The following is a 22,012-nucleotide window of genomic DNA, read 5'->3' as shown; positions in this document are numbered from 1 at the left end:
AGATTACGAGGTACCTCATCGGAGAGTGCGCGAAATTTCAAGGATAGAGCGTTTCCGTAATCGAACGCAACAGTTTTTCTGTCCTCTCTTTTGTTTCCCTTTATTTCTATCTTTCTGTCGTTCTTTCTTTCTTTTCCACTAAAGGTGACACGTATCTCTATAGGCATTACTTTATGTTCCTGGTCTCCTTCCGAACGCAAGTGATATTTGTGGCACGTTACGGCAAATATATGCCACGCGAGAGGCTCTGAAACAAATTATGATAACCAAGTTTTGGACTAGCGTTTCTTTAAAGCCGCTACGTCTCACCTCTCTATATTGTATATACTAAAGTTCCGTGTGGCATGTGCTTCAGCGCACCGACTTTCTTTCTAAATGGAGGGGTGTTATGCATGAGATTGAACGGGATAAAAATTAAAAGGACAAGCTTAGAAAGCAAGCTACGCAGTACGCATGAACCTTCCTTGCGAGTGTTCAGACTAGGTTGTGTATTACCCATTTGTTAACTGAGCTGGTAAATAATAGTTAACGCTAACGTTTACGTGTTTCTCGTTTTCCACCGAAGCGTCAGGAATGTCATATTCCGTGGGGTTTCCTACAACTGCTAATGGCGCCTCAGGATTTGCGAGGAAAACAAAATGTAGTGACGTTCCACTTCGTCTAACTCGGGTTACACGTAATAATTATGGGGTTTTACGTGCCAAAACCACTTTCTGATTATGAGGCACGCCGTAATGGAGGACTCCGGAAATTTCGACCACCTGGGGTTCTTTAACGTGCACCTAAATCTAAGTACACGGGTGTTTTCGCATGTCGCCCCCATCGAAATGCGGCCGCCGAGGCCGGGATTCGATCCCGCGACCTCGTGCTCAGCAGCCTAACACCATAGCCACTGAGCAACCACGGCGGGTGGGTTACACGTAAGCGACTGGGTGCTGTTTCGGAGTTTCTAAGCTTTACCATCTCGCCTGACACACTCGCATTGTCGTAAGCCGAACGGCACGTTCTTCGGGAGTATCGTGGGCAAGCGTAGCCCGCGCCGGTCTTGTTCACTTCGTGGCCGGCGCCTGTCGACGACTTCGGGGTCGACCGACTCGCACCTCGGCGTGCCACCGCTTGCGCTACTGCTGCGCCGTCCTCCTCGCTCGGCGCTCGGCCTCTCTATCGCCAGACGAAACCGGTACATCCATAGCGCACACAGAATCCGTAGCAGCTGCCAGAGGAGTCTCCGCCTCCTTCTTCCCCACGCTCCGCCGCACGCTCCTCATATCCACGTTCAGGCGCTCTCCTCCTCCGGTGCTCACTTCCCTCTCCCAGCTCGGCGGCCTCCGACTTAATCTCGTCGATCTCATAGACGGAGCTTGTACGCTTGCTCGTAGAAAGAAGAAAAAGAAGGGGGGGGAGGTCGACGACGAGGTTCACATGCATGAAGGTTTTTGTTGCCTGCACACCCTGTCGTTGTTGTAATTCATTTCAGTTATTCTCGCATCCTCCTCTCCCTCCAGGAAGTGAGCTAGCTAGAGCAATGTGCACCTCGAGGCCTGCTCGTACAGTCATACAAGTGTTCCGTCTCTGCACTTCAGTGTAACGCACACTTTCCTTATCTGGACCCGTTTGCTGTTGTGGCGTTGTCGTCGCAGGTCCTCCCAAAGCCCCGTACAACTGCACGCTGAGCAACCAGACGGAAGACGCGTTCCTGGCCGAGTGCCGAGAAGATCCGAGCGGTGGCGGCGGGATGCGCCAGGTCTACAGCCTCGAAGTGCACGACATCTCGTGCCACCGGCTGCTGGCCAACCTGAGCGCAGAGAGACCCGCGTTCTGGGTCCAAGGCGTGCCTGCGGGGCTCAACTACGTCCTCGTGCTCTATGCCGTCAACGAGATGGGCCGTTCGCAGCCGGTGCTGCTACGCGCAGAGGCGGCAGACCGCTACTGGGACGGCACTTCGCGGCACGGTATGTATACGCGTGAACACTGTCACTCCCTTCGCTTCGCTTTGGTATGTGCGATAACCATATGGATAATTTCGAAGGAGCCGCTGGTGTGCCGCTATCTGGCGTCGTTATTGTCAAGCGCGCTTGCTAACTGAAATGAGCAACATTGATAATTACAGCAAAGTTATGGCAATATAAATGGCTGCACGCATGCCTACAGCATTCCATAGTATATATGTTTGTTATCCTCTAGCTTATAACATGAAAGCGTAAAAAAATAATATTAAAGTGCGTTGCACAGCCCAGGAGTAGACTATCATAGCAAAAATGATACGTTAGGCAATAGAGGATCAGCCCTTTATTGCCTACGATATCTATTTTTCTACGCTCACTTTGCCGTAGATAGTTCAGGAACCTAATCCCTAAATATTTAATTACTCTGCTAGCGAAGCTCTTATAACACTTCATTGCTCGCTATACAAACGCACCCTCTATATGCTCAACAATTAACGAGACCAAGTTGTTTTAGCTCTGGTTAATGTGGAACTATGAGTATCACTGGTATAAGATAGCCATAGCCATAGATTTCACAAACATTTCACACAGGGTGAATAAATCGTTGCGTATCCGGCCAGTCTGTGAAACGTAGCTGAAGACGTAAGTGGTAGTGGAAGAGAGTGCACAACAAAGCTCTTCGGAAACAGGGCCAATAAGTGAAGCGACAAACGAACAGGTCGAAAAGTGGATGTCGGAGCCACGAGGTTGGATAGCACTACTTGGCGCCATAGCGGTAGCGGGTTCTGAGAAGTTCAGAAGGCGCTGGTGGGTGACGCCTGCAGAAAGCTATTTGTGCTCCACACATGCAGTGAGGTGGAGCATTAGGGGATCATAGGTGATGCTTACACGCTTCCTTACGGCTTCACGTCTCGCTTGTGTGGGACCATAGGAAGTAGCCGTGAGATTGGGCTGTTTGTGTCACAGTGCTGTTTTGTGTGAGCACCCCGGAGGCGTAAGAATGCGTGCTTGTAAGTACCGCTCTGGAATATACTCGTATGGCGTATGTTGTGGACGTTCACTTGTAAACAAACGGTGCCAACTTTTATCGAAGATTATTTTCGTTCAACGAGGGCGTCCTACGGTGGTCATTGATTAATCATTACAAGAGTTTGTTATTTCCAAAAAAAGAAGACATCAAACATGCTGTCGCTAACTGTCAGTTATATTTCGTTGAAAAACAAAAGCACTAGTCATTAGTAGCGAAAACAACAGAGACCATCCAACTTGACCGGCATGCAGACGCTTGAGACTATACAGATAGAGGTGCTAACCGAGAAATTACGTAGCTGCCTTACAAAGGCAAAGTGACACCGTGGTGACACGAAATATAGCTGGTGTAATTTCAAGCAAAGCTTGTATTGCCTCACTCGCGTCGGCGCACGAAAAAAACCCAAGCCATGAGACAATAAAGATTTCTTGTCGGGCTGCAGATTCGAAACACCGACCACCGGCTTGCGAGAACAACACGCTGGCGTATTGAGCCACTGTCTTTTTCTTTTCTTTTTTTATTACCTTGATTTCAACACCAATCAAACGCGTACAAAGTAGGTCACTTGGTGCAGAAAAATAATATTACATCACTTCGAGAGACTACATATTTAAAAGGCACTCAAAGAGGATATCACATACACCAAAGTGTCAAGCTCCTCAAACCACTCTGGGGGTTCAATCATGTGCTTGAGGGCATCACGCGTGTACCTAAGAGTTTCATTTAGGTGTTCCCTCGCAGACCTTTCATCTGCGCGGGCATTCCTGACATCCATACGTCGGTTCATCGTGCGCGACCTTTAAAGTGGTATTTTACACGCATGAAGGAGTAGACGCAGCGCAATGCGCGAGCCAATCACAGGCGCTCCTTCCCTCCGGAGGAGGGAAAGGGTGTGATCGCGTGTTCGCTCGCATCGCGCATGCCGTTTCCTGTCAGCTCAGGCCCGGCAGTCAGATCGGGAGGCCGCGTTTGGTTGGTTCTGCCGAAGAGCAGGCTGGCTCGAACGGCAGCGGGAACGAGCCTCGCGTCGTGCGTTCCCCCGAAGAACAGGCGGCATTTGATGAACGCCGCGGGGAACTCGCTCGTGAAAGGGCTTGTCGTCGACGTGCCGAGCTCGCCGTACGGGACCGCGAAGTCGAGGTGTTACGACAACGAAGAGCCGCGGTTCTCGCTCTTCGCCAGCACCCTTCTTCACCGTAGTGGAAGGGCGCTCAATATTTCTAAAATTATGTTTACTCGGTAGTCAGTGCCAGCCTGGTTTGTGTTTGTTTTGCGTCCTAGTCCTATCGCACTGTTTCAATAAGTCTTCGATATGAAGCAATTGACCCAAATCAAGTTGTTGCTTTCACGGAAGTTCGGCTCTTCGGCCTCAAGCTTCCCCGTAACTCTCTTCATTTTGTCTATGTTGCGAACGCTGAAGCGGCTGAATTAATGTCGACGCGCCTAATATTTCCACAGCGGCAACAACAAAGAGTCGGACACAACTCATCATCACGCCGCTGTTCCGGAATAAAGATGCGTCTACAGTGCGTAGCCCGTCAGCGGGCAAAGTACACATTTTTTTCTTCCATCTCCTGACTCCCGGGGTTTGTATAAGGAACAAGATGTAAAAGACAGAAAATGAAAGAGATGAAAGCAATCTAGAGCACAGGCTTACCCCTCTTTTATCGATCACCGTTCAGTAGTCTCCGAGGTCCGTGCAAGTGGAAAAAAAAAAAACATTAGAGGCGCGGTGAGTGGAGTGGATGAGTGGATGCCTGTAGTTTGTATCGACCGCACCGAACTTAGCAGCAATCATGGATGCGAGACGTGCAACGCTTGTGTTTTTCAGCTATCACTGCGCTCTCGTGCAGATTGATCAACTTAGTGTTGTCAACAAAATATTTCGCTCTTGGTGCGGTAATTAACGATACGCTCCACCTTGGCCAAATATTTAACAGTAGCCTGTCCTTCGAAACAAAAGGCAGCAGAGCGTTGGATTTATGTTTATAATAATATTTTGGCTAAAGCTTTGTTGCAGTCATGAAATGACATCGAAAAGCTTCTGTTCGTGCGCTTTTGTCTGTTTATGCAAATTCGCAGCATTCAAAAGTTTTTGACAACTGATATGAAAAGAGCTGGCAAGATTATCTTGGCTCTGTATGATATTTATACCGCTCAACAGCAAACGCATTTTTTTCTTCTTCTGAGCGCTTTTTCATATACTTAACTAACATTTCAATAAAGTTTTGCCATTTTCTTCATTAGCCTTTCTTTTCACTTATTTCTATTTAGGACACATCATGCTTCTGTAGCCTGAGAGTGCGCTTACCTTAAAAGTAGATGGAATCGTCAGCATTTACCTACATATTACTCAGCAAGGCACGGGGATTTGCGAAAGAAAGGTGCTAAAGGAAGGAGCAAAGAAGAAACTAAAAACCCAGACACGAACAACATAGGTAGAAAACCTGCAACGTCGTTGCCATGTTGTTGCTGCTGTTAGGTGGTGATCCTTATTTACATATTTGAAACACCTTACAGTACGACGTGAGCGACATTCGGTAAAGGTGGTGTCACGCGACTTTTTACACAATTAGTACGATATACATGATACACACACAACAAAATGTTTAAGGAATATATGCAATATTTAAGAGGGTATATCTAAGCAAAGTGGTTGCTTGCTGGGCTAGTTGGTTGATTGCAACATATGGAACAGCGCGAAACATAAGGAAGTGACGACAACAGAGACCGAGTGAAAAGAGCGCTGTCTCCTAACTGTTTATTCTACTGTGAATTCTGTGCACATACATACATACATACATACATACATACATACATACATACATACATACATACATACATACATACATACATACATACATACATACATACATACATACATACATACATACATACATACATACATACATACATACATACATACATACATACATACATACATACATACATACATACATACATACATACATACATACATACATACATACATACATACATACATACATACATACATACATACATACATACATACATACATACATACATACATACATACATACATGTAGGTATGTACGTATACCCTCGGTCTTTATCGTCATCCCTTCCTTATGTTTCGCGCTGTTACAAAAGCAGCATATCTAACGTTATGTATACCTATACAAGGAAAGACAATAAAGGGTAATAACAATAAGACGATCTAGTACAGTGAGGGAGAAAGGACGTGAATAAAAAATAAACATGTCAAATAACCACTACAGCATTTTCAGAATGCAGCGCCTACTTTGGATTCCGGCTTGCTGAGACTCAGTTTTAACTACGTGACAGAAACGCTCGTAGCTCACGGAGCCCTTAGCTCAACTGCCACGCACTGGTACCGGCGTCATGCTACTGTCGGCGCGCTTTTCGGTGTGTGCCCGTGTCCCATCTACGAATCGCGCAGCCTTGAGTAAAATTCGACAGGAGAGCTAAGCGAGGGACACTGTCGTTTTGCGCACGCATATCGCAGGGAGCGAGTGGAGCGGATGCGAGCAGAGCAACTCTCTCGTCGTCATCCTCATCGCGGTCACCTTCGCTGCCGTCTTCTTCCTCTTCCTGCTCGTCATAATGGCACGCTGCCGGACCAAGAGGCAGCGCCTGAAAGCCAACGCTGGTAAGCCTAACCCTCCCCCCCCCCCTACCTCCCCACCCCTTCATGTCAGAATCAGGAGCGGGTTTCACAAACCTTTTCCTTCGTAAGCGATCTTTCCCATTGGCTGGCCGCTTTCGTTAATGACACGTCCTGCATCATGATTCGCGAAAATTTGCTCTTAGGAACAATTGTAGCGCAAGGCTCTTTTTATGAATACGGGTCCAGTTTATTTCTCCTAGTAGTCAAGTATGAATTAGAAATCCCATAGTTAGAAACTCACCATATACCACCCTATTTGCATATAGGGTGACATATCACCACTGATTTTTTTATGAATACGCACCAAGTGGCTCTTCAATGCACTCTGCAGTGAGACGATAGAAAAGGGAGACATACACTGATTACAAGAGCTCGAAGTACAAACAAATGTTACTGCGGCAGGCTTATGGAAAATTAGCGTAATCAAACGATTAACAACCTTAAGGGTAACGTTCGCAAAAGTTAACACTCGAGGCTTTCGTGGTCGATAACGTCTTCTGAACCACTATTCCTTTAATCTGATGGTATATTCAGATGTAGGCTAGACTGCGGAAACAGAAACGATTAAAATGTTGAAGAAATAGCGTAAGTGGTATCATTTAGGAAATAACGACTAATGCAATCATGTTTATTTTGTTTTGTTACTCATTCTTCCATGCTCGATGCTTCTGATTTTCATTCATTCATTCATTCATTCATTCATTCATTCATTCATTCATTCATTCATTCATCCCGACTTTCTGCCTGTCTTTGTTTGTTTGTTTCTTTCTTTCTTTCTTTAACATATAACTGCTTCCCATGCCCACAGTGTTCATGCATAGTGCAGATTTTCGTGCCCATTAACGCTTACAATTTGGTTTTCTTTCAGGCGACAAAATTGTGCAAAACGGAAAAACGTGAGTACCCGAACATTTATATTCTATTAAATGCATTCACTAACCGTAGAATATAAAGTAAAGTAGAACAAACCCTTTAAAATGTGAGGGGCTAGCAGTGCTTTTTGTACATTGAACATATTCATGTCCTGCGTAATCTTTCGAAGTTTGTTGGTTACAGATCACCGTGACGAGTTTCTGATATTTTAAAAGACAGTGAAGTATTCATTCGAACAAGTGATGAAAAATTGACACGACACTTTCGACAGGGGAGGGGGGTGTCGCGTAATTGAAAATAAAGTTCTTTTTTTGCACAAGAGACGTTTTTATTTTTTCATTTTTGAGTGTATTTGCAAGATAAACTTGTAGGAATGGGCAAGACATTGTTTATATAGCCTTCTCAAAAAAAAAAAAGGATCATTGGCGTTGTCTTACTGAAGAGCAGTGGCACAACTTTCCAATCATGTGCAGCTAAAAGATTTCATTTCTACGCAAACGGTACCCATTGGAAAGGGTTGTACAATGACGGTTGCTTTGTGCATTTCTATATTGGGAATTATCGTCCTCACCACAAATGAAACACCCTGAATCTAAAGCACGTGCTAGTGGTGGACATGGTGCGGATAACTGCGGGTGCAATGTTGGACAAGCAAGAATCATGCGGGCTACGTGTTTATTTGTCTTCAGGCAAAAGACATTGTACTGTGTGTCAATTCTATATAGCTTTCAGCGCAGCAGCAATGTACTGATTGCATAGACTGAAGGAGTTGTTTGGTTATATAAGCTTTCAATTGTCCGTAACTGCCACGCTTTGAGAGCTGGTTCTTACCTATACGTCATATCGTTGTAGTTTTAACTCCTATTTGCTTTTGCTACAAGTCCCCAACAACATTCTCTGATGCATAGAACAACTGAAAGTTGAGCAAGTTGGTAAGCATTCCCCTTACTGTAATGACGGCGTTCAAACAAACGCACGAGAAGTAACGAAAAGGACATCACAAACTTGATTTTGTGCACTCTTTTTAGTTCCCGTATTTGAAAGCTTGCCTTTCAGTAACGTAATTTCTTATTCGAACGTTTTTTTTGTGTGTGTTATTCAAATCTAAAAAAAAATACTACTACTTAATGGTCACATGCTTCGGACAAAGCATCGGCCGCACAATCCTAAAGTTGCTGGGAAAGAAAGGAAGAGCAGCAACCTTAAAATGAATGACGCAATCAAACCATGTGCATGGCATTATATCCTACTACCGGCATCGTGCCGCGCACGTCGCTGCCATGTGCGCGACCTGTGTTACGTTGCGCGAGGGATAATGTGTCTCTTCCCGTCGCTTTCTGTAGTTGTTTGTCCCCTTCTTATACGTGTACGGACAACTAAACAAAGACCAGACTGCATAGCACCAGTTCCGCGTCACTATAGCGCTGTGCTCTGCAAAGCCTATGTGTATCCTATAAAACTGTATGATGAGGAGGAGCTTCTAGATTTAGAACGCTGCACTGCTGACTGCCTTCTCATAAGTGAATAGCAATTTTTCTTTGAAGACGTCTCATCATCCCTATTCGTTCTTGTTGTCGCCGCTCCAGTCTTTTAGCAGGTTGTGGCACGCTAACTTTGAGTACTTTCTTTTAGTTATCCTAAATAAAGATGGTCTCTTTCTCTCTCTCTGTGTTCTTGTCTTTGCAGGTCCCCTCGACCTTGCGACGGACCGGTCAACATGACAACCTTCAACTGCGTCGAGGGTGACGACCTCCGTCCGACCGTGTTGGAGACGTCGCCGACAAAGCCGCCATTCCACGCCGACTACATAACCAATGTGAACAACCACACCCCGTATTTCTGCCGCCAGAAGATCGTGGACTTCTGATATCCGGACGTGCTCTCCGCGAGCAGCGGAAAGGAGGTCCCACGCATGACTACCTTCGGCGGCGGTGCTACTTCGCAGGGAAACAGCGACACTTCGTGAAGAGATGCTCCGCTAGAGGACGCAAGCTGACCAGTGGAATCAAGGACTCAGGGTGGAGAAAGCGTTAATGATACCTAGTCATTCATGAGGGGTGGTACCCTGAGTGCAGGAATGGACGTCCAGCGCGCGAAAGTAACCCTGTGTCCGAAGATAATGGTCCCGTGGCGACATTCGGGGTCTGCAATTCCTAAGAAGACATGGTATACTGGGCGGTGCTCGAAAACTGTCGACCCTGGTGCGCCGTCATTCCTTCGATGACACAGTTCGTCGAAAAACAAGGAGCACTGACGTGCTCAGCAGAACTTGCTTCTGGAGCGCGTGACTACGCCGGGAGACACGAAGGAGTCTCTGAAAACTTTCACGATGCGCCAGGTGTGCCATGGTCCTTGTTACACTGGTGTGACTGTGGTGTGTGAACTGCAAGTTATTCATGCGCTAGCGATAATACTCTACAAAGGTTTCTGCTAGAGCCATGTACTGGGAAAAGACTGGGAACGAAGCAGCGTACATTGCGCTGGTGTGCGCTGTTGACTGCCATGATGCCAAAAGAAAACATGGAAGTGAACATGAACAATAGGTGCTGTGTCGCGGCCAAGATGCATACATACCGACGTAAATACTGCGCGAGTGGAGAACAAAGAATATACTCACCTTACGATATACGTCCTAAAGACACTCACGTACTTGAGCTTCGCAGAGAGACGTTCCGTCGTGCTCATTCTATAGGCATTTAAGGATCTCTTGTGATGTGTGCGGGCACAAACTCCCATTCTCTCCATCCCTTCGTGTCTGTTGAATACTCACAGTGTGGCCATGTTTTTCTCGTAGCCCCCGCTGTCATGATTTCATCCGGTGCGCTAAGCAATTGAGCTGCGAAGTGTCAGACAACGCTAGCAGTCTCTTCTCACATTCAACGCACTCGTAGTGACCAAACTTGCGGAATCAGCAACGTTTCGCAGAATTGTAAACATTCGTTCGGGACGAATCCCGGAAAGAAATTACGCTTATAAGCTCTTCGAGAGTGAGAACTGAGGAAATGGAGACCATAAAAATGCGGCATTCGCCATTTTGCGCAACTGTGGGGTTTCTGACGGCGACGTTACCTTCAAAAGGTTGTGCGTAATACATGGCTCATCCTCCGCGGCATTCGCTAGATGTGCAGATAAAGGTACTGCGGAAACAGGCCTAGTCACTGCGACCGGCATAACAGGAGCTTGTGTGCATGGACACGGGAGGATGTTTTAAGTCAACATTTAGAGTACAGTTCGTAAAGTGCCACTTCCTGGCACTCGCTGAATGCGCAGTTCGAGCCAGAAGTCCTGGGCGAGACAGGACACGACGGAGAATACAGGTCATGCGAGGCTATGTAGGATGCAGCACCGTGTTGTAACTTGTGTGGCGAGCAGGCTTTCCGTCCTCGTGGAACATCGTGAAAGCGGCCTCAACACCGTTCATTCCAAACTCCCCCTCGTGGACGTCGTCTTAATGAGTGACTCTCGAGCGCAGTCGTCTCGAACTGCAGGCAGGATTACGCAAAATTCACAGGACCTCGCTCAAATGTTGTGTTTCCCTTTGATTTCTGTGATTGACTAAGAAGGCGCTATTTTGTCAGACCGCTGTGGAGCTAGCGGAGAGGCTTAGCTAGAAGTCACTACGTACAGAGAGACCCAAAAATGCGTATGGCCTCAACATAAAATATATTTATAGTAGTGTTGCTTTCTTTTAATCTTTATGTGTAAACTTGGCTTCGGTTGTGACACGGTATTAAGTGATCACAACGGGCATGGTTCACGTGCAGAACGTTCCAATGCTGCTGGTGTATTTGAAAACGGTAACTACATCGCCCGCGCAGGGTGTTCTTCGTCGTATTCATATTGCATCTGCAGTACGATACAGCGAAGTTGTTTTTCGGCACCATAGTTTATCAGGCCTAATCCCAGTTCGTAATTGAAGAGTTCTAAACCAAGTAACCGAACAAAATTCAGCAGCTGCTGTTCATTGCAGCCAGGCCCTAGGACCGATGCAATCGCGATTACGCTTTCCTGTTGGCTTTAGTGGTTGTGGCGCTGCCAGCGCCAGTCAGAGAGAAAACGAAACTACAGTAAAAATTGGGTTCAAGGTTACGTGTTTTCCCAGTGTTGCAGGACGTACACATTTTTGGGACCTGTCTGCATGTCTGTTGCTCAGTGTCGCGAGTGACCGGCATTTCGGGAGCATATAATGGGCGCTATCTTTGTGAATGGTGGTTCTTGACTGTTCGAGACAAAAGAAGGAAAAAAAAGATATTAACCGGGGAAGTAGAAACCTGAACTGCACTGCGGCTGCTGTGGTTACGGCTGTTACGTGCGTACGAGAGTTCTTACGAGTGCACGCTGTACTTCGTACGCCCGTCTGTAAATACTACAATCTATATTTTATACCACGCGCAACGCTCATCGCGGCTTCTTCATTGAAATTATCTCATTTCATGATAATTACAGTCTCGTATCGATGGTGAGTACGATAAATTAAAGAAAAAACAACAACGCGTCTTTACATATATAAATACATATAGATATCTATATACATATAACTGTACACATTTCAGTGTGCGTGTCTCTGTGCTTCAAACTTCGAGCTTTCTATAATGTCCTCTCGTTGCCTTTCCCCTACGTTTTCTTTTCCGCAATGTGAAGCTGTGGTATCGCTTATATGTGAGATAAATTGTTTCTTGACTCTCGAGCCGCTTCACTTACGCGTTCTCATAGGTTCACAACGGTTGACAAGCTTTCCATCTCACTCTAGGTGCATTGCTCACTTCGTGATAAAAAAAAAAGAAAACGTAACTGTGCTTCTGTTCTGTTTCGTGTGCGATACTTATTTCGCAACGCATTGCGAGTGAATCCGCGCTCTCACGAACACTACATCTACCGCGTTCGCTATGACTGTCGACGGGGCTGCATGCATTTTGCTGCGCTACTCAGCAAGGAGCTTGTGCACCGCAACAGTCCAGTGCACCCTCGTCGTGAACAGAAGGCGTGGAAAAAAAGATGCATCGACACAATCAGGTTGAAGTGTTAATAAACATGCCAGTTAAAAGAGATACTCTTTTCGTGTGTTTCCATCATTTGTTACGCTGACACTGCCCAAGGAGAATTTCGTCATACGTGTTGTGTGTGTAGGAAAACAGGGTTTTTGAAAACAACTGTGCTAAGTTTTTTTTCCTAATTATACTTTTCGCGTACTATGAAAGTAACTTCGTCACCCGTACTTAAGTTCTATTTGTGAATACTGGCCCTACTGCGCTCTGAAGGACCATACGTACGGCGAGAGGAGATTCCGCCTCTTGTGCTCCCGCTCTCTCTCTATCTCTCTCTTTTTTTGCGCAACTGCGAAAGCAGAGCAACGGCCGATACTGGCGGCTTGGATAACACGACCTGCAATCTATCCGCAGTAGTTCCTTAACGATTATGGTGTTGGGGCGCCAAGCACAAGGTCGCGGGATCAAATCCCGGCCATTGCGGCCGCGTTTCGATGGGGGCAAAATGCGAAAATACCCGTGCGCATAGATTCAGGTGCACGTAAAAGAACCCCAGGTGGTCCAAATTTCCGGAGTTCCCCAGCATGGCGTGCGTCACAACCAGAAAGTGGTTTTGGCATGTAAAACCCTATGATTTAATTTTATCGCGATAGCAATTACAGTGAAAGCTCGTTAATTCGAACTTCAATAATTCGAATTTATGGATAATTCGAACTGTGCGATTTGGTCCGGCCAAGCTCCACAGAAGTCTATGTATAAAAAGTCCGTCAATTCGAACGCGAGAAGGTTCCCTCACGGATAATTCGAACTACGCTCGCCTGGGACACGGCCAGAGAAACGCGCCTACTGTTTACACACAAGGCTGTATTGCCTCCGAAACGGAGAGAGGTGCACTCTCCAGGTGCATTTCTGCCATCGGCGTAGCCGTGAGACTCCGTATAAGTCCAAGGGGGATAAAACTGTCGCAGCGTGCCGTATGCTATTGCGCGAGTGGGTGAGCCGGCGAACGTGGCTATATTTGGCGTGTGAGAGCAAGGAAGGCGGGCCGACAGCGCGTCCCCTTCTGTCTCGCGCGAAGTCCGGGTTTGAGACGAGGGAGGAGGGGGGTGCGTGCGTTCTTCTGCAGCCGCTACTGCTTACGGCGTGGCCATGCTGGCGCCGTATCTTGAAGGCGATGTGCGGCGTGGCCAAACTGCGCGCCCGCGCGGGCCTCATCTTCAAAGCGACCTGCGATGTTTGCAGACTATGCATAGTGCCGGTAGATTCGCATGCGCTGTGCTTTCGACGTTTCGCTCACGTTGAAGCGAGAGATGCACGACGGTCAAATCGCTCGCTGCTGCTGCCGCGATTCCTCACTCCAGCGTTTTCACAGCGAGTTTCCACGGTCATCGAGCGAGATGGGGTCATGTTTACCTGTGCGCTCGTGACGTCATGCTAGTTAACTTGGTCAGTAAGCGAATGTTTACAATTTTACACGGCCGATAAAACTACCTTCCTTACTTCACATAGCTATCTACTAGTTTGCTATCACAATCGATGCTTCACCTTTCGGACCAAACTGCGACTGTTCTTTTTTTTTAAACACGGCCTGCAGCAATAACGCAACCACCACCATGATACATTTTGTTATGTTAGAGGCGAACAAAGGAAGCCCGATCCACATCCCCACGCTCGCCCAATGCTAATCATGTCATATCTTCATCGTCCACCAAGATTATTTTGTCATCTTAATCTCCCGGATTCTTCAGCGGGATACTTGTCACAAAGTAAAATTGCAATTGCTTCACGTCTGTCGGGAAACCAATTTTTCTGGAAGCCCGCACCCAACAAAAGGACGACCAGCTCTCGTCCCACGTCTCCTCGAGCACGCGGGGCTGTTCTGTTAAGCTGTGCTTCTATACAATACCGTGGCCCAGAACCTACCGGCGAGATCGATTAGTGCCTTGTCGCAAACAGGCGACTTAGGACGGTGAGTAATATCTTGGCAAATACAAAGCCTTTCTGTTGAGCACTCTTATGTAACGAGAACGTTGCGTAAGAACGGTCGCTACGCTCGTCTCAAGCGAGCTCCGTCTCTGCTTCCCAAGCCTCGCTGTGCAGTGCGAAACTGCGTTGCGATGCCGTCGCGCCGGCGGGCGCCGCAGCATGGTCCCGCTTGTGCCCCACGCCACTACTACTGCCGGCGATGGCGCACGGTAAAGTCATCGCTCATCGCGACAGGAAGGGACGCCAACGCACACACAGAGCCTCCTCGTCGCTCGCACGGCAACGAGGCCCCGACGTTACTCCCTTCTTGAAAGCTCTCCTGCAGTGCTTCGACTAAGTGAAGCATTACGCAGGCGCCCATGCACGTACTTTAGCTCGCTCACTTGTGCCTTTGTCACCGCTGCAAATCGCCCTGCTTTCTTATTTCCACTACCTCCTACAGCAATTTTCGACACCGTTCATTATTCCTCATCATTGGCCGCCAGAATTTGACGATTTAATGACTTTTTAGCTCGATTTTGGTTCACGCTGCATTTTTCCCAGTGCGTTGGTTCAGCGCAAATGGAAAAAAAGAGAAAAGACACGAAAGCCGCATGGCGTATCTTACGGCGATCATAATTTAAGCTTAGACAACGAGAAATCGAAACGGTGCCGAAGAAGCATGCGTGCCGGCAATGCCAATAAAAAAAAAAATCTGAAGAAAAGTATGAGCGTTTTTTTGTGCACGTCTGTATAAGCAACGCCTGTTATCTTCCCCCAACTTTCCTTCCAACTTTCCTTTCGTACTCCGTCCGGTCCCCATTTTTCCCAGCCATCCGCACCTGAAACTCAACCTCCGCCATACTGGCACATACATACATACATACATACATACATACATACATACATACATACATACATACATACATACATACATACATACATACATACATACATACATACATACATACATACATACATACATACATACATACATACATACATACATACATACATACATACATACATACATACATACATACATACATACATACATACATACATACATACATATGGACGGACGGACGGACGGACGGACAGACAGACAGACAGACAGACAGACAGACAGACAGACAGACAGCGAACTTTATTTGATCCTAAGGAACTACTGTCAGGACCCCCGAATGGGAGACGTTTGTAACCGCTGGCCGCGCCCACATAGAGGACACAACGCCGTGATGCTCCTTGCTTTCCTGGGCCCTCTGGATAGCCTGGGCTTGCTTTCGGAGTACCGTGCTTTTGATGGCCTCCTCCAATTCGGCTTCGCTGGAGAGAAGGTTGTTAGGCGACTCGGGTCATCACCAGAGCATGTGAGCCTTAGAGCAAAAGGTTTCACTACAGGTGGTACAGCCAGGTTCCACATCCGAGTATATCCTACCGAGAAAGCCCCGCGATGTAAAAGATACGTCTGCAACATTCTAAGAGTAGGTGACTGACCTCTACTAAGCTTCGGGTTCTCCCTCCTGCCAAGTTGGTAATGTTTATTAATTTCATTAAATATGAGAAGTGGATCGTTTCCCTGAGTCCCTTCCTGCCCCTCCTGAGCCTCCAGACCGTCGCGGTGCGTGAGTTCTCGTGTATGGTCGTGAGTTAGTTCGTTGAGGTTTGGGAAGCCCTCGAGAACGTTCGTCCCCATATGTGCGGGGAACCATGTGATATAACGAAAACCGGAGCAAGCCCTCTTCGCTAGAATAGAGGCCACCTGTCGAGCGCGGTTACCCGATTCGAAAGTTCTGATTGCATCTCTCGAGTCGGTGTAAATGTGGAAACGCTCTGGGTCACACAAGGCCAACGCAACCGCGATTTGCTGTGCTATACCTGGGGTGGCCGCCCTTACCAAGTTGAAGGAGAGAAGCACCCCCCGCCCGTCTATAACCAACAACGCGAAAATTCTGTTCCCGTACTGCGGCGCATCCACAAAGACTGCGGAGCTTATATGATCCCTAACTTTCTTCAAGATGGCTCGTGCATGGGCTTTACGTCTACCTTCGTTATGCTGTGGATGTACGCTTCGCGGGAAGGGCCTCACCAGGTAGGTCGCCCTCGTTTCCCGTGTCAGTGTTATCCGCTGGTCCTCCATTATCCTAGGATCCATGCCAACCTCCTCAAGAATTCGCCTGTCAGCCTTGGTCGACGATAGCCTTACCAGCTGGGCAGTGACCTGCGCCTCTATGATCTCGTCTATGTTATTGTGCATCAGTACTTGCAACTCTTGAGTAAGCATCATGGGCCACCCGCATCATTACATTCGCACTGAAGTCAGAACGGCTGAGGTTTAGCTTAAAAATATACTGTCACGCACTGCAACGTACTGCTGACGCCAACTGGACCCTTTGGTCTTTACTGGTAACTTCAACGTGCCTCACCAGCTATGAACCACCAAGATTGACGGCAACCTAACGTATCGACGGAGCACTTGCTTTGACTTGACTAATTTCCAAGTACTTTGCTGCGTGCACAGACATTGTTCCCTCCATCCCGCTTTCCTGTTTCTGTTCCCCCTTTCTCTTCCCCCAGTGTAGGGTAGCAAACCGGACGCTCGTCTGGTTGACCTCCCTACCTATCCTCTCTTTGCTATCTCTCTCCCTCTCCCCCGAGTTGATCTAGCCTGTCGGAGCTCATGGCAATGGGCAAGCCTAGCTCTTTCTTGATGCTCTTGCGCGCGAGGGTGTTTAACTTCGTCTCTTCCGTTTTAGTCGATAATAGAGCTGATGCCACATAGTTAACGTGGCTCATGAGAAAGGCCTGGTACATCCGAAGGAGGTTGTCCTCACCTAACCGCTTGTTTCGGTTGGACACCCCAGCGATTAACCTCAGCATATTCTCCGTCTTGGCTGTGAGATGGGCCGGTAATTGTTCTCGCATTACAGCCCCTCACGTTTATGAGCTGCCCTAGGATCTTGACTGAGCCGACTCTAGGAATGTTCTGCCCATTATTTGCGTATAATACCACGGGTAGCTGGTTGAGGGGTGTCAGACCTCTAACACCCTGCCTAACAGCACCGACTTACTCGGAGACGGCTTGAAGCCCGTGTGCGCGAAGTGAGCCTCCGTCTTGTCCAAGGCCGCTTGTAGAGCTTGCTCCATTTCCGCTAGCGAGCCCCCCGGGCGCCAGACCGTGATGTCATCTGCGTAGAGTGCGTGACCTACGTCGCGGAAGCCGCCAAGCTTGTCTGACCTTCCTTTTTAACACCCGCTCCTATATTCTTTTCCTCTCGGCGACGGGCCCGCGTCTTTCTCTTTATGCGCCCTAATTATTCCCGCTCCAGGAGTCCTTTATTGAAGCACGTCGCGCGCACCCTGTGCAAGTGGCCCTTTTCCCGGCAGCCGTCGCATCATGGAAGCAGGGAAGAACGAGGCGTAAAGAGACCGCCAAGACACGGCGGCAACGCTATAAGCGAAACGCCTTAGTTTCTGCGACCACCGAAGGGCTGCCTTACGCACGCGCATCTTTACGTTCAACTTCGCCGTCGAGTTGTGCCACGCGCATGAGCAGGTACTACTGCTGCTGCTGCTGCTGCTGAGGGCTGGAAACACATTGTTACCAGGCGCGCAGGCCGGAGTGAAAGCCGCACGCGCCCTGGCCGTCGTCTTGAGTGCGGGCTGGAGTCTATATAGAAGGCTATAAACCCGTGCCCCGACATCCTTCGTTTCGTCGCACGCGTGGGAGTAAATTAATGTAGACGCCAGGCACGCTCGTTCTGTCGTATTTTCTGCTCTCCTCAGAACCACTATGAGTTGCTTCTGTTCCGTTTTTTTCCTTTTCTCGAAGGTGTTGATCTTCTTTTACGGGCAACATCTTTTCTGTTGTCATTTTTGTTCTGTGCCTGTCTGAATAAAGCATGTTCAATTCCAATCTTAAAATTAGGTACTAGATATTTGTTCCCGTCGTGGATTTACGTAGCAGCTATGGGGGTGAGAGGGCGCCGAAATAATTACGACTGCAAGATCACCTTTAACGGACACCGACGCCACAGTGCACGGCCGTTGTCCGATTGCAATTTGGCTTAAGCCGATTGCGACAATCGCGAGCAGCAGTCGAGCGTGGGAGCTTGGGCTCGGCAAACGATGTTTCATATCGAAGCGGTTGTTCCCGCTATAATAATTTTATAATTTTTCTTTTTTTTGCAGACGGTGCAGAGAGGCACGAATATCAAGCGTCTCAGACAAAGGTACATCCGATGGAACCGCGTGATTTTACTGGACCCGTTCATTGGAAAAGAGTACAAGATGAATAGACAGGGGAGGTTAGCCAGTGCCTAGATTAGCTGACTACCCTTTGCTTGGGGTAAAGGGGTGAGAGAAATTAAAGGTGATAGAAGCGCCGAGCAAGAAAACAAAAGAAAGGACAGCCGAAAAAATTAAATCCAGATTCCATACACTGTGTACTTGGCAGGGATTTGGCTATCCAGCGTTGTTTGGGGTTCCGCAAGATATCACCAGGTGGAGGAACACATTTGTGTAAATCGAGAAGTTGTTCATCGAGTAGGTGTTAAGTTTCGAAATGTACCAACAAGCTCAATTTTCGATCGTTCTGCGAATAGTGTTTCGATGCAAGCCTACGTGCGTGCGACGACAGCAGCGAGACGACGACCATGCACGTTGAAGACGATGGTATGTGGCGGCAATGGCTTGATTTCTATAGCAGCCGTTCGACGAAAAGTTATATGTGCTGATTGTTCGGTTTTGTACAGGTACTCAGCGGGCGTTAACGACAGAAACAGATAGTAACGGGATCACCGACTGCGTATTATAAATTCGTACATACGTATGATTATGTCGATTATGTCATGTAGTCTACGTTAAGACGAAAATGGCATTTATGCTCCGATGAAGAAATGTTGACACAGGATTAACTTAGACCGATTATGAATTAGGCGCAACTTCGCGCCGTTTGTATGTATTATTATTATTATTACTATTATTATTATTATTATTGTTATTATTATTATTATTATTATTATTATTATTATTATTATTATTATTATTATTATTATTATTATTATTATTTACATGAAAACACACATACAATACAGCGATGGGGGCACGAAGCGTCCTACTCTTTAGAAAAGAGGGGATAGAAAAGCGAAGTTTAAGATAAGGAGACGGAAAGTAAGCAAGAGATAGAAAACAAGAGGACATGCCACAATGATGAAAGTAATGCAAGGCATGCATCGAGCAAATGGGAACGGAACATAAACGTAGAAACAGGAAAAAGAACAAAGCACGCAGGTCGCACTAAATACAAAGGGATGTAAAATATACAAAAACAAAGTTAGCAAAAAACAATATTTCGCCCCTTGCAAAGTCTCACAAACGGAAAGACAAGCCAGTGTCTTGTAGAAAATTAGGTAGGATGCCATGAGGCTGATCGCGTCGAGAAGCACAACCACCCGGATACAGACAATCATCCAGGGTGGTACACTGCAGGTCAAGTAGGCTATAGCCTTATAGCGGTGACCTGCGCTGGCCAAGTAAAGCAGTACACTCTAACATATGGTGTTCAAATGCTAGCCTAGGAACTACCAAGAAGCACACGACGGACTGTGTACACTTCCTTGCCGGTATAAGCGTTTGGACACCAGGACAGAACCAACCTTTAACTTGAGCAATAGGGCTCTAGCAAAACGAGGAAAGCCTCCACCACGAACACGGGGAGGAAGGGATCCTGTTCAAACACTCTGGTCTGGGTACTGCTTGAGGAGCTATCGATGAATCAAGACGAGCATCATCAAGCCTACACAAATCTACTCATCACATTCGTTATGAGCACAAGACGAAGAGAGTTGATCAGACTCTTCGTTTCCGGCAATGCCTACGTGCGAAGGTATCCATTGGCCAAAGAGGGGAATGGGGGCTGATCCCGGAGATAAGACTAACACAATGCCTCAAAGTGCGAGCTGTATCTGGGAAAAAAGACAAAGTGCATGCATAAAATAGTTTCATGAACTGGCTGGCTTTAGAACGAGGTAAATATACATTAGAATGAAAAAGAAAAGCGATCGTGGCCTAACGGTTAAAGCGTGAGGAAGCTGCGTTCCACGGCAGAGCTTTTATTCCCCACAGGACACACATTTATTTTTGATTTATTAAACCGAGGTGAGACAGGAACCTACCTGCTTAACGGCCTACCTACTTGCCTACTGCAAAGGGACTAGGTTAGACAAACAAGGCTTTGCATTGAAAAAAAATTGGAGGCTTATCAAGGTTAAGCCTAGTGCATGCGAAGCATCCACTGGGCTTAACCTTAGCGTATCCTTAGCGTTTGGAGGCATCTTGACCGCATACACGCCCGGCGCAAAGATGCTGGCGCGGTTGCGGGCACAGAGACTGACGCGACGGCGGACGTGCCGCTTCATCCCTGGCGTGACGTCACATATCACGTGATGCAGCGATGGTGGCACCGCCGCCGCGTCGCGCGCGATGACGCGAACCGAAGCGTGGAGGCCTCCGCCGGGCGACGTCCGACGGCGCGATATGAGGCCCCATCTGCAGCCGGTGTGACGTCATCACGTGACGTCATGTCACGTGACCCCACTTCAGGGTCAATGGTGGCCACCGCCGGGCGTCGCGCGAAGGCCCGCAACCTACGTTAATATGCTTCGCATAAAAAATTGTTCGTGAGTGCGATGTAGCGTGCAACACTTGTCAAAGTATGTCACTGAGTCCACTTGTGCTCAAGAGGCGCAAACGCGCGTCTGACGCCCTCTGCGCTGAGGAAGGTCTCGACCAGTGTCCGAGCATTCTCGCCTCCGAGAAAGAGCGACTGTCCAGCCTGCATAATATGCTAGAGGACTCTTTTTCTAGGCACACTGAAGAAAAGCCATTCACAAAAGAAATGCGCAATCCTCTCCTCGCAGTCACCGTCGTCGCATGTAAGACTGTCGGCCATTCCGATACGAAAGGAATAAGCGTTCGTGAAGGCCACGCCAAACCACAAGTGGCACAGACGCGTTCCTTCAGCTCGTGATCTCCCTGGCGTAAGGTGGATCTGTAGGTGCGGAATCAAGCTATAGAGACACATACTTGTTATATACGTCGAGTGTCATTGTAAAAGTGATATTGATACGAAACAGCCGCCACAGTGTGGCTTCACTGAAGAAGAGGAAGACGACGTGCTCCCGATTGATAAGGACCGCCATCTTGGCTACTGTTGGTTTACGCGTAAATATATTGTAAATAGCCTTGTTCATCACCTACACGTAACAATACCTCGCGTGTTAGCGAGGGATATTGCCTTATGATGAATGCCCTCATGGATAGTATTGGTGGCCTAATTCACACGGTCGTTACTACAGATGCTGCAAAAGCCCGATATCCACTAATATGCTATGTTTCGTCCTTTGTTGACTGCATGTTGATGGAGTAGTCTTATGTCAGAGATTAAGCGTTCGTTAGGGTCATGATCAAAAAGCGACTTAAGGCATGCGATATGCTTTTTCAAAGAGGAATACGTCCATTGTATCTGGCCAAATCTTGGGAG

The 22,012-nt window shown here is 47.5% G+C and overlaps 1 protein-coding gene and 1 long non-coding RNA gene across 4 annotated transcripts in view; one reads left to right on the top strand and one right to left on the bottom strand.

Moving 5' to 3' along the window:
• LOC135901743 (neural cell adhesion molecule 1-like) overlaps positions 1–10,312 on the top strand; it is a 723,087-nt gene extending 712,775 nt beyond the window's left edge. For all 3 annotated transcript variants that reach the window (XM_070531921.1, XM_065431564.2, XM_065431565.1), the window contains 4 exons: positions 1,641–1,952; positions 6,485–6,628; positions 7,515–7,542; positions 9,206–10,312. In XM_070531921.1, coding sequence (XP_070388022.1) covers positions 1,641–1,952; positions 6,485–6,628; positions 7,515–7,542; positions 9,206–9,386 — 665 coding nt within the window. In that variant the 3' untranslated portion in view covers positions 9,387–10,312. The remainder of the gene's footprint in view (positions 1–1,640; positions 1,953–6,484; positions 6,629–7,514; positions 7,543–9,205) is intronic.
• LOC139054624 (uncharacterized) overlaps positions 1–22,012 on the bottom strand; it is a 109,243-nt gene that overhangs the window by 34,750 nt on the left and 52,481 nt on the right. The gene's annotated exons all lie outside the window — the stretch shown is intronic.

Source organism: Dermacentor albipictus, chromosome 1 (genome assembly GCF_038994185.2).
Source record: "Dermacentor albipictus isolate Rhodes 1998 colony chromosome 1, USDA_Dalb.pri_finalv2, whole genome shotgun sequence".
In the NCBI taxonomy this organism is placed as follows: domain Eukaryota; kingdom Metazoa; phylum Arthropoda; class Arachnida; order Ixodida; family Ixodidae; genus Dermacentor; species Dermacentor albipictus.
This window is presented reverse-complemented; position numbering and strand designations above follow the sequence as displayed.